At 30.9% G+C, this 13907-nt stretch overlaps 1 protein-coding gene across 5 annotated transcripts; it reads right to left on the bottom strand.

Annotated features, from left to right (window-relative positions):
• Window positions 1-742: 742 nt before the first annotated feature.
• On the bottom strand, window positions 743-11684 carry LOC148304387 (sphingomyelin phosphodiesterase-like). Of its 5 annotated transcripts, XM_088268379.1 has the most exons (10): window positions 11532-11684; window positions 10325-10470; window positions 7087-7248; window positions 6611-6772; window positions 5882-6268; window positions 5602-5774; window positions 5212-5406; window positions 3159-3329; window positions 2042-2222; window positions 743-1293 (listed from the first exon to the last, which is right to left on the bottom strand). In XM_088268379.1, exons 1-10 carry the CDS (start codon window positions 11614-11616, stop codon window positions 934-936), a joined length of 2022 nt encoding a protein of 673 aa, XP_088124505.1. In that variant the 5' UTR covers window positions 11617-11684; the 3' UTR covers window positions 743-933. The 5 variants fall into 5 exon arrangements, with proteins under 5 accessions (XP_088124505.1, XP_088124507.1, XP_088124509.1 ...); XM_088268381.1 differs by lacking the exons at window positions 10325-10470; window positions 11532-11684 and adding an exon at window positions 9406-9483; XM_088268383.1 differs by lacking the exons at window positions 10325-10470; window positions 11532-11684 and adding an exon at window positions 9377-9435.
• Window positions 11685-13907: the final 2223 nt, after the last annotated feature.

Raw genomic sequence — 13907 nt, 5'->3', positions numbered from 1 at the left:
TGAGGTGATAAGTTTTTTAGATATAGGGGACTACATCCAAAAAACTTATGTACTTACTAGTATGTCGGGAGACATGAAGAAAATACCAGTATAATATCGAAATTACCAATAATTCGTTTCCAATATCAATTTTATTCAAAAGTAAATAGAAGCTTATCATTTTTAAATTATTTTAAAATTTAATCCATTATGCGTTTTAAAGTGTTAATAAATAAAACATTTTATAAACGTTACCTATATTTTAGATTGACTGCTATTATTATTGTTACATATTGGAATTTGGAATTCATACACTGTGAAACCACGCTGGTATCTTTATAGGTATTACATTTCAAACGAAGTTGACATAGGTTTTTATATTTATTTTTTGATAAAGGTAATACATGACACCATTCCATTCCGATTATTATTCTGCATTGTCTCTATTTTTAAATATGTAACTCTTGCTCCCTGGCAAAGTGTTAAATCTAGTTAACACAATTGTGAAAAAAAAATTAAACCATCACTTATAGAAATAAAAGAGTTTGAGTTTTCAATGAATAATAAGAACAATTTTTTTAATAAGTAAAATGTAACTTTATTTTAAAATCACTATAAATTATTGTGAGAATTAAAGTGAAAGTTATATTTTAATTATAAAATGGAAAATCACAAAGTTAGTGCTTCAAATATAAATTACACCATTTTTTTTATTTTTACATAATGCTTTCGATAGAGAAGGGTTCAATAAAACACAAGGATATTTTTATTATTATTGTTTATTTACAGTGGAATTGACACTTTAAAAGTTGCTTTCCATCACACGGTCAGAATGTGTATATAAATGGGTAGTTCAGAATCTCTTTAAAATCTCTCAAAAGTTGACAATGATTCGTCGTTTTTCTTTATTATGAGTATGGTTTATTGTAGAGTATAATGCTTGTTTTTCTTTTATCAGTGTCTCGTTCGATTATTGTTCACTTGGAACTCGCTCCAGAGAGAGCTGTATTTACTATCATCATATAACTCGGTTATTGACAAGTATCGTAAATTTGACATCACGCAACTAGATGTACAAACTTTTTCATTGAAAGAATCAGAGTCCTTTCCTCTAAAAATGTGGTAATCGTGGACCAGCAAATTCTTCTCGGTGGAGACCATTCGCTTTAATAGATCATCCAATGAATCGAGACTAAGAGAATCTAGTCCGTAATATTCCTTGAAAGAATATTCTTTATACCAACGTGGCCTTTGCTCAGGCGTCAGATTTGCTTCAGTTATATTGAAAACATATGTATTAATATCCATGACATCCTGGAAACAATATTTTCATTTTAGTCAGAATCAATCATTATAGTACAATACAAGTATTTAATGTGTTTGATTTATTTTTGTGCATTGAAATTTGATTATAGCAACATTGAAAGCGCCAAGACATTATTGATGTTATAACCGAACGGAACTGAGTTATGCTGAAGTATTTGAATACTGTACTTGATACTTAAGTTTAAAATAGTTCATGTACTTTAAATTGTACTTCAAGTATATATATATATATATATATATATATATATATATATATATATATATATATATATATATATATATATATATATATATATATATATATATATATATATATATATATATATATATATATATATATATATATATATATATATATATATATATATATATATATATATATATATATATATATATATATATATATATATATATATATATATATATATATATATATATATATATATATATATATATATATATATATATATATATATTGCCAAGCATTCTTAGCAAGTATATTATTACAGAAGTTCATAAATATTAAAAAAAGACATCTTCGTAAAATCAAATTGGTAATAACTTTTTTTTGTAATGATTAATTGAATGATCTGATCTCAAATAATTTGATTGTACCATCACTACTTAAAATTGCACAATCCAATCGACATTGCCTAATGTATTGTGTGCTTAGAAAATGTGCCAATTTGATATAACAGCAGTCTTTACTGTTTTCAATGTGGCTGTAATGACTTACGTATGTAGAACTGTCGACATCATATACTCGATAGTTGGGATTAACAAAAGAGTAAGCAGTGACACTTCCTCCATTCCATGCTACTGCTAGCGGTTGATTTGTATTCCCTTTAGCGTAAAATATTTTGAATTCATCATTATGAGTATGCCCGTTGAATTCTGCAGCAATCGTATCAGAGAATCTAAAATAAAATATAATTTATTCTCTTTACTTACATATTGATTTAAACAATTCAATTTAAAATAATAAAACTAAGTTTAACTTTATAATTTAAAAATGAAGTTTCATTTATCTTTTATCTAGACCAATTGGTGCAATGGGTACTGTATTAGCTCATACAGTATAATTTTATATGATGAATGATACATGAAAGCGCCATGTTTAGTCCTAAACATCAGAAGTCGGTTAGAACATATGAAATACAAATAGTAACCCTACCATGAATCGAATCTGGGACCTCGCCAATGTATGGTAGCCATATGTTTTTACCATTACACTCAGTGGGTAGAAAACATAAATTATAATAATATCTTATCACACTCACCTTATCATTCATTATTCACTTTGTGTAAAACCACTTTAAAACACTACTTCACGACTACCGGTCATTTGACCTGCTGATGGAATGGTTATTTCTAAGCCGGTGGTTATGAAGTCTGTGGTTATGGAGCCCGTGGTTATGAAGTCTTTTGAAGTGGTATTATACAAATTGAACGATCAATGATTAGGAGAGTGTTATATTATGTGACCGTCTCCGTGGTGTAATGGTCAGCGTGTTTAGCTACCGTGCTGGAGGTCCCAGGTTCGATTCCCAGGGGGGTCAAAATAAATATTAGTGATTTTACACTGTAATGTTTATTTAATATTACCCTGGACTGGTTCCTTAAGCGCAAGAGTGATCGCCTTGCCTTCATGTAAGTAATGATCAAGATAACACTGTGTCAATTCGATGCAGTGCCCTATGCACCATTGGGTGCGGATAGGGGTTATAAGTAAGTAAAGCATATTATGTATTACCATACCACCAACTTAACAGTGCTTTTAATGCTCAAAAAATTACTTATCACTTTGTGGGTGAACAGGTATGTAATACTAATTGAATTATCTGGTAACAAACCTCTCGATAATTCTTTTATATTCCCTTGTATAAGTGGCGAGGCAATCAGTTATGCCAGTTGGAATGTGCGACAGTATGTGAACAATCTCATTATTGGATTCTGCTTCGCTCAATACCCTGACAAGCCACTTCAGTTGTCCACTCGGATCATTCGGATCCAGATGCATCCACCTATCAAACAAAATTATATTTACAACATTTTGAGTGTGTCCAAATACTTGTTCACAAAATCTGGATTATCTCCAATTACAGGAGTTATTTTCATATTATTTTTTGACATCTCATCAAAGATGAAGAAGAATATGGAAGTCTGGGCATTTACGGGGCTGACGACCGTCATAGGCTAGTTTAAGTGATCACTTTACACACGTGTAACATTCACTAATTCTACCCATTATTGACAACCACACCACTCAAATTCTTGGAAGTTCTATATATATGAACCAATTTAGAAACCTTGTTCATGAATCACTAAAACTTCACTAGAGACATCTATTGGTGAGATGTAAAGAAGCTTTTTATTAAGCAGAAACTCTTATATTAGTATGTGAGATCCGAATCCCGGATTATAATCACACACATGAGAAACTCCAGAAAATACCATTTTCATTTTTATTATTAAGCTTATAATTTGACCAGATAATTTATTTACAACATTTTGAGTGTGTCCAAATACTTGTTCACAAAATCTGGATTATCTCCAATTACAGGAGTTATTTTCATATTATTTTTTGACATCTCATCAAAGATGAAGAAGAATATGGAAGTCTGGGCATTTACGGGGCTTACGACCGTCATAGGCTGGTTTGACCGTCATAGAACTTCCAAGAATTTGAGTAGTGTGGTTGTCAATAATGGGTAGAATTGGTGAATGTTACACGTGTGTAAAGTGATCACTCAAACCAGCCTATGACGGTCGTAAGCCCCGTAAATGCCCAGACGTCCATATTCTTCTTCATCTTTGATGAGATGTCAAAAAATAATACAAAATTATATTCATCAATTAATCATTAACAAATATGCGATTCCTTTTTTTACTTGGTATTAAGAGACAAAACTGAAAATTATCTGCATTTTTGCCATAACACATCCATGAGCATGCCTCACTGCTTTCTTTACATGTCGCTCACTCCTTTCAAGAACGTCATAAATCAAAATACTTGATTTTTCAGGAGAATGTTTTTAAAGTTTAAATATATAATACAATGTATTAAAAATAAATATGAAGCCACTTACTGAACTTTTTATTGTGCAACAGATCTTTTTAGGTAAAACCTGAAGGTTTTTTCTCCATTTGAGAAATATTTAGTATATTTAAAAAAAATAAATTAAACAATACCTTTTCTTCAGAATGCAAAAACAACACTTTCTGCCCTATAGCGGGTAAATATTAAGTTCAAAATATGCCTCTTTTGCTGAGATATAGTACATTTTCTAGGCATTCCGAAATCATGCACAACTCAAAATTGACAATTTTTTATTTATGATGTTCGTTAAAGGAGTGAGCAATGTGTGGTTAGAGTTGGCACTGATGCCAAAGTGATCAAAATTTGACATTGATTGTGTTAATTTCCTTGCTGCTGTGAGAGTATAATTACAGATACACTAGCAGTGTGGTTCAGGAAAGACCAAAGAGCATGGATATTCCTTTGGTCAGAAGGCGTGTCACACAATGAGGGAAGATCGAACAAGCTCAAGAGTTGGTGCCGCCAAACAGATGAGCATGTTCTTTGGTGATTAGTCACGTTCCTTTCCATCAAACTATCCATAAAGTCAGCGAAAAATAGCTGCCTTACTTAAGAAAATTAGCCATCTAACAAATTATCTCCTTGGACAGTTCAAAGATCCTTTACGAGGTTGTCGATTTTCTAATGTGGTTTGACCGTTAACAGAGTGGCCCTGTTTACACTGTCACAACAGGAAAGAAAATGACACAATCAAGGTCGAATTTTAAATACATGACAACAGTACACGAACAGAAAATCAGTGAATTTTTTACTAGCAATACATGATCGAGTTTTATTTTATGTCTATTTTGAATAAAACAACATACCAGTTATAAATGTAGCATAGGTTGGAATTAAGTACGACAATTCGCAACCCTGGTCGGGCTAGCGCAGTGTAATATCCTCCAATCTTTATAGTTTCTGCTGTCTCAGCAGGGAGCCATCGGCTCCATTCTTCTGCCAATAATTCATAGAGCCAGGCTGTAGAGAACTTCGGATCTGTCACATATGGAGGAGCATACCTATAACCAATTTTACAAATATTAATATATAAAGACAAAAAGATTACCACTCGCTATAGAGGCCATGGACAGACAATGAGTTTTCTCATGATGTCATTTAAAATATTAATATATTAAAGCAGTGGTTGTGAAAAATCTACATATAAATTTGTCATAAATATATTCACGGTTGTAACAGTTGAGGATATAACATACTGGTTTAATGGTTGTGATTCGTGATTGCCAATAACAGGGAATACTGTAGCATTGCCAAATTTATCTTGCAATAACTGGTATGTCTTATGGATAGATACAACATTCCCTTCCTGTGTGGTTTCCCAAACTCCATGGTCTATTATATCTCCAGTGAAGTAAATGTAATCTAAATCCTTGAAATATAACATTAAGAAGTTATTAGAGGATTTATAAATAAGAGGGGCTTATAAAAAAAAACTAAACAAAACATAAATAATATGAATACTTTATGTTTACTCACATTATGGTTCTCAACTATTCTATCAATAGCGTCTTCAACGGCCCACCAAGGGGCATCGCAATTTCTGTAATCTCCCCAGTATCCAGCCTTTTTACTTTCAGGTATTTCTTTGCCAGGTCTATGGTCTTCAATCGCCTTATCTTGCCTCCATAAATCTTCCGGAGCAAAGTCGAGATCCAATTGATAAGAACCGTCTTCGTTAATGATCACTCTGTCTTCCAAATCTATATCTAACGATTTCCATTTTGGAGAAGCTTGTTCAGTTTGTCCAGCTCTGCAACATGTTGGCTCGTTGCATTCTGCTAATCCGCCTGATTCATAGACTGGATCATAATGAATGTCAGAAATTTGTGCAATTTTCAATAACGGGTCCTTTTGTAAGACACGCTAAAATGATACAGAATGTTTTTTATTTTAATTTTAGTAACCAATATATGTAAAAATTACTGAATCATGTTATTAAATTCTTGTAAAATAAACTGTATATGAATGACATTTGCTTGATATTGACAAAACTTCTGTCATAATCAGTGCTGATATTTAGCAGGTGTTATTACTGCTTATTAGAATATTTGTAAGCTTGCATACCAACTGTTAAAAATAGTAGGATGAACAGTTAATAAACCTTCTTAGTGTACCGGATGTTGAATATTCTCTAAATCAGGACTGGTTATAATATAATAATAAGTATGTTTATTTAGATATATATCTATATGAATATATATTCACCTGTCTCTTTTCTTGTCTGTTCGTGCTAGGTAACTGTATGGTCCAATCGTATCTATCATCAATGTAAGGACAAGAATATCTGTCATGTGTTTGTAGCAAGACACCGCAAAATGCATCAGGTGTAAAAGCTGGTTGGTTGTCAATAATATAAAACATTATTGGCTGAAATATCAGATTCATTAATTACTTTACAAAAATAATCCGAAATCATTATTTATTTACAGTAGCATTTAAATCGACCGATAGCTTGGGCCCCAAATCATGTTAAAGATAGGTCTTGTTTGCAACATATAGGCAGTTAAGTAATAATAATATCATAAAGTGAGCAAGGCTACTTTGATTTAAATGTCATTTTATTATGTATTATATTGAATAAGACAAGGCCATGTAAACGAATCATAACATTTTGAGTAAACCCCTTTGAAATAATTGAATTTATTATTCTGATTCCAATTCTACCAAAATATTTGACTTACCGCATTGAGTTGTACAAGCCCACGACAAACTTTCTCTGGCTGTATTTCTAACAATATACACAGATCTGTTACAACCTCGGCTAGTTCCTCCTGCGTTGCTCCTGATTCATACATCATCATAAGGGATTTTAATGTAGAGCGACAGGCCACACATGTTGCAGCCTAAAATATAAAATATTTTTAGCAACAAAAAATTATTTAATTATTATACACATTCATATGAAGTTATGTTTCTATTTATAATCCTCGTATTTGTTAATTACGGGTACAAATTTCGAATTTTAATCGCCTTGTCCCATCATCCGTGGTTTGCCTCGGCATCCTGACCATTCAGTACCTCCGGCTTGCCAGCACAGTAACAGCTAAGTATCACCTAGTTATAGCCTGCCACAATGCAAAATGAGCATGCAAAAAAAACACCATCTAACAAAAATTTGATTGGTGTTATAGTCTTATAATATTTATTTATTTTATTTCTAATAAACAAATTTCAACCTTGAGCACAAAAATGATTTGAATTAATTTACCATGTGAACTAAATAACATGACATCAAAACACCATTTCATTACTTCCCTGATATGTTCATTAGTTTTACCAGGTAGATATGATTGGTATTTAAATTTGATGGCTGATAATAAATAACATATTCTTATCTCACTCCGTATGACGTCTAGAATTTTACAAAATGCACACATCATATCATATAGTGGGTGCTAATTAATAGTAAATAAAATATGTTAGATAACAAAAAAAATGGATTTTTACTGCCAATGTGCCAGTTATGCAAGATGGTACAGAATAGGATAAATATTTAAATAAATCATTAACAGAAGAAAAAAAACATATGTGCGTGATATTTTTATATTGAATTTATATACCATATTTTATTTAAATTATATTGTATGGTACATATTTACACTTTTTAATTCACTATCAAATTAGTAAAGCAAACATGTGTGAATTATACTAGATGTAACATTTTTTTGATAAAATATTTATTGGTACCTGAACTCTAGGACTGTTTACCTTGCCTTTACGTAATTAACAATCAAGAAAACACTGTGTCAATATGAAAGATTTAAAAACAGAAGTTCATCAATTATGTTACAATGTAAACAATATATTGGAGTCCTTTACTCCTTATTAAACCTGTTATTATAATATAATTAAACATGTACCTATGACTTCCTTGTTTCATTTGCCTATTTCCTTCTGATAACACCTAGATACTTCTAGTTGCCACAAAGAAATATTTTACATTCCATCACAGTCATTCATTAGTGTAGAACATACTATTTCCACACTAATTTACTTCTGCAATGTGTTTTCAACATCAAATTAGGTTTTTTCAATAGATTTATTTAAAAAATCTTTTGATTGGATAATGTTGTTTACTACAGATGAACAACTGCATGCTTTGCCATGTTATACAATTAGTGATACATCACATTCGACATATACATATTTAGAGTACATAAGTGTCACATATTCGAATGCATATAAAGTACGAGGTAAAATGGAATGTCAATTGCAACTATTTGTGTCACTTATTGCACAAGTGATGACATAAATTATTATACATTACACAACATCCTGTAGTACAAAGTAAAACATTTATACTGCTGTCAATATTAATGTTTGGTTTGTATTTTAGTTCCATGCTCAACATCACAGTTGGCTGCACAATTAAATAAAGGTTAAGTTTTTAACCTTAGATTCACTGAGACAAATACTTTCAGGGTGAAATTTTTGATTATTTATTCAACACAATATGATATTAAAACTTCTTTAACTGTCAATTAAATAATTATAAAAGAAACCAATAAATGAGAACATTAGTGTATTTTTTTTACCAAGGGACATACATCAAAAGATATTTTTGTTTATAAAGCAGTGACCAGTTTTATTATTGAGGAACACAATGTAGACTATATTTTTATTTAAAATACAGTGGAACCTCTCATAAGATAATTCGTTCCAGAATCTTACTTGTTAAGCAAAACATTTTTTGTTTTGACTGGCGCAGAAGTCCCGGCTCACAAGTTAATGTCGTGGAAAAGGGACTTGCCATTTCTCTGTAACACGTTATGCAAAATATTGCTTAAAGGAGAAACTATTAAACATTTTTTTAGGCCGTATTATTCACATGCATTACTCGTTATGAGAGGTTCCATGGTATACAAAACCTTTCAAAATAGTTGTCATAGGCATTTGAAATCAGCATATATATTTTAGCTAAACCATTTTGGGGTTTTATAATTAACATGCTCAAATATTAATTAATTATACTTTTCACTTGATTAAACACGGGTACTTACAGCGCCAGATAAAGCACACCATCATCTACTGAAATAGGACCGGAAATACAAGTTTGTAAATTAACACACTAAGGACAGGTGTTTCTTACGCCCGCGGACCACTGGCGATGGGATTCAATAATTATGCACATATCTTTAAGACCTAAATAAAGAGATTGGTACATAATATTCATATAAAAACATTAAATATGTAATTCCTTTTTTTCTGACTGTGAAATGAGGCTGGTGCAGAAGGTAAAAATACCATTCCCGTCCTTAAGCATAAATCGACCAAACGGATAGAAATACCTTTCCCGTAGTGTGTTAATACTTACTATTATTTTTTCCTCCTTTGTAAGTAATTGAGCACATGTCGCTCACTGCTTTCAACAACGTCAAATATTAAAAAAACTTGATTTTTCAGGAGATCGTTTTTGAAGTTTAAAAATACAATAAAATGTATTAAAAATAAATATCAACCCACTTATTGAACTTTTTACTGTGCAACAGATCTTTTTATGTAAAACCTGAATGTTTTTTCTCCATTTGAAGAATATTTACTACACTTAAAAAAATAGTTAAACAATACCTTTTCTTCAAAATGCAAAAACAACACTTTCTGCCCTGTAGCAGATAAATATTTAATTAAAAATATGCCGCTTTCGCTGGGATATAGTACATTTTCTGGGCATTCCGAAAACATGCAAAACTGAAAATTGACAATTTTTTATATATGACGTTGTTGAAAGGAGTGAGCGATGTGCGTGAAGTGAGCCTATATAGGTACAGCACTCAGTACTCATATCACATAGTATGCATTTAAACAGACGAAAAAGGTTTTGAATTCAGGGTTAAAAATGCACAGAAACAAAGTTTGGTAACATTTTTTTATCGTATTTAAAATGTGCTTTGTTTTTGGTGAAAAATTGATTTCAATTACCACTCGCCCTCGCGTGTAGCTAGAGACAGGTGCACGATATATATACTGTGGGAACCTCAGAATTTCTATTATCTTCTTGAACTCCAGCAGGTCGTTAGCAGTTTGTTTTCTTGTAACATATTTTATAAACTGCGTTAATATTTGCCCTGAAAATAATGAAATGAAGACTTCTTTAAAGAATTCATATTTTACACAAATGTTTAACTTAGTTTATTAATTTTGAGAAATTAGTGTTTAGAAATATTCTCTCATAAGTTATTGTCCGCCTCCGTAGTGTAATGGTCAGCATGCTCACCTACCGTTCTGGAGGTCCCGGGTTCGATTCCCAAGGGGGGTTTAACAAATATAAGTGATTTTTTCACTCTAATAATTCAATATTACACTGGACTGGTACCTGAAGTGGAGGGCTGATCACCTTTCCTTCATGTGTAAACGATCGAGATAACACTGCGTTTATATGAAGCAGTGCCCTATGCACCATTGGGGTGCGGTAAGGGATTTATTATTATTATAAGTTATTAAGTGATTTTTTCACTCTTATATTTAATCAATATTACCTTGGACTGGTACCGGAAGCGGAAGGCTGATCAAGATAACACTGCGTTTATATGATGTAGTGCCCTATGCACCATTGGGGTGCGGATAAGGGTTTGCATGAATGAAGTTATCAAGTAAAAAAAACAACAGATTTTTTAACTATATTTTTTGTTATTAATTTTAATGTCCGCCTCAGTAGTGCAATGGTCAGCATGCTCGGCTATCGTACTGGAGGTCCCGGGTTCGATTCCCAGGGGGGAGGTGAAATAAATATAAGTGATTTTTCTTTCAAATATTATTCAATATTACCCTGGACTGGTACCGGACGCGGAAGGCTGATCACCTTTCCTTCATGTGTTAACGATCAAGATAACACTGCGTTTATATGATGCAGTGCCCTATGTACAATCGGGTGCAAATAAGGGTTGAAAGAAGAAGAATTTTAATATAAATTTAATGAAAAATTATGTATTAAATCATATTAAAAGGAATTGTTATTTTTAAATCTCAATTTAGTTTGAATTTTAAACAGGAACTATACTTTTTATTACTTTTCTATTGGTGTTGTTTTTACGTCATTGTTCTCAAAGTTTTTTCACTGAATTATTTGTTTAAAGTTTAAGTTAAACCCCAATAATTAAATACTTTTACTTAAATATTAATAACTTACTTTCTGAACGTAAATTTGTCTCCTCTGAAGCACTAACTGTAACTAGGAATCCTAATAATAGGAAAGGAAAATATAAGGACTTCATTACGTAAACATAAGCTGCTCAACTAATCTAATTAGTCTAGTGTACTAAATATATAGCTGATATTTATTAACACAAAGTACTAATTTTGCACCTGCTAAACCTTTATCTAAATAAAAAGAGTGGGAATAAATCATGCATTATTAATGAGTGTTCTTATCATCACTATGTTGTCAATGTAATATCTTTTTTATAAATAATTTTTTAAACAATAAATAATTAATTTCAATTGGTGACGCGTTATCATACTTTATTCATTCTACGGATTTGAAATATCATTAAATTACTGTAAATATGATATTTTATATTATAAAACCATTGCTTTTTGAGACTAAAAAATATATTTTTTAAATTGTCTACAAGCAAATTCGACAAAGGATGACCAAATTCGAAAAAACATATTTTCTCGTACATATGCTGTTTTTAAATAATTTTTAAGCCCAATAAAAATCATATTTTTAAACTTTCAAGTGTAATAATAATTATTTCAAACTTTTAAATTAAGGTAAAAATAAAATATTACAAGTTGTTATTTTTTTATTTACTTTGAATCACTTCAAAGTATCTAATACGTTTTTTTCCTAAAATTGTAGTGGGTTCAAATCTAAGTAATACCGTGGATAATGAGGCATTCCTTTCATCTTTAACCACCCTACCTCGGGTTATTTTCAGGCATATTTTTTATAAAAATGCAAAAAAATCACAACGTTTGTTGTCACCAAATAATATCAGGTATGAAACCTGACAAAAAATTGTCAGTATATCCGGTACGCACGAAATATTTTTGGAACAGATATCTTTTCTTGTGCGCGTAGGTTGTATGGGTTAGCGCGGAATGGTGAAGAAAACTGCGCGTATCACGTACGTTCCTATATGTAGAGCGGTTAATGTAGTAAATTAGTTTTGTATTCTGCTAAAAGCAGATCTTGTATAGATTGAGCCATGACCCATCCTTGATTTAAATGAATTGAATTTTAAAAGTTACATTTATAAGGAAGGTGACATCATTAACATGCAAAAAATGTGTATTAATTAACATAATATAGGACATAAAAGTATTACCAATGATTAGTAAATAAAATGCTAATTTTTATAATTTTTTATGCATTCCAATAAGAAATATTAGAAATCACAATTTGCCCACATGATTTAAGTAAATTAAAACTAAGCATTAATCAGATAGATGCTACCTGAATAATGTAAAAAAAATAGTAGTGAATAAACATATTAGATTAGAATACTATGTATGATCATATTAATACTAGAACATGGAAATATAATTAATACTAGAACCTACATAGTTGGTCACAAAATATATGTTTTACTCAGATTTTGCAGGAAACATGAAAAAAGGATTATGTAGTACCTATGAACGACCTAAACTCCATGGTGGCAAAGGAGAAATGAACAACTTGTGATTTTTGAGAAAATATCATGTGCCTAAAGTAAGTAAGCAGATGTATAAGTATAAAAAAAAACTCCGTTCCATTAAAAGTGCTATTCGAGGTTCTTAAAACGGAATTTGGCATTATAGAAAAACAGGTTTGGAATAAAAATAATTGTTTACCCAGTAATCTTACTGTGATATTTTCAGGACAGATAATTTACAAGTTCTAAGTGGTGCGCCTTAAATTAAAAATATAAATATGTATGTATGCTTTGAAAAAATAACGATTTTAGATCATCGATCAAATAATATGGAAACTGCTAATCCCTTTTCCATGTGATAAACAGGCAAAAAAACATTACATTTTATATAGATATCACAAAAAATCAATAATGATTGATATCGTCCCTGCTTGCTTAATTGATTAGTTTGTACTATGCAATAATAGTATTATGCTTAGGAAAATGATTAAGATAAGATATTTCATGAGCTATGAAAATACCCGTAAGTGAACAGGTTGTGGCGCCTGACCTTCATTTGGAACATGCCGTGGAAGCTACGTGTGAGAGATATGTGTAATTCAAAAACTAAATAGAGATGAGCAGATTATATCTTGTGATAAGTTGCTTTTTGTGCTTGTGTTGTGAGAAATTCAATAATAATACTAATCAAAATTAAAAAGGGGAGTTTTTTATGTAGATTCCATCTATATAATAGAATCTCAATAAAAAGAAGTTTGTTTTTCACATTGTATAGTATTTTTTCATTAATGCATGCTGGTTGATATCACAGTGGAATCCAGATATGTATCATGATCACAATGAATGTCATAAATTGAATGTTGTCATCGTAATCAGTCAGTACCAAAACCAGACATGCTAAAATACATAAATATTTCAAAATAATT

This window comes from Brachycentrus maculatus, unplaced genomic scaffold (assembly GCF_059751285.1).
Source record: "Brachycentrus maculatus isolate JH-2025_06_01 unplaced genomic scaffold, ASM5975128v1 h1tg000322l, whole genome shotgun sequence".
In the NCBI taxonomy this organism is placed as follows: Eukaryota; Metazoa; Arthropoda; class Insecta; order Trichoptera; family Brachycentridae; genus Brachycentrus; species Brachycentrus maculatus.
Note: the sequence above shows the minus strand (reverse complement) of the source record. Positions and strands in the feature narration are given on the sequence as shown.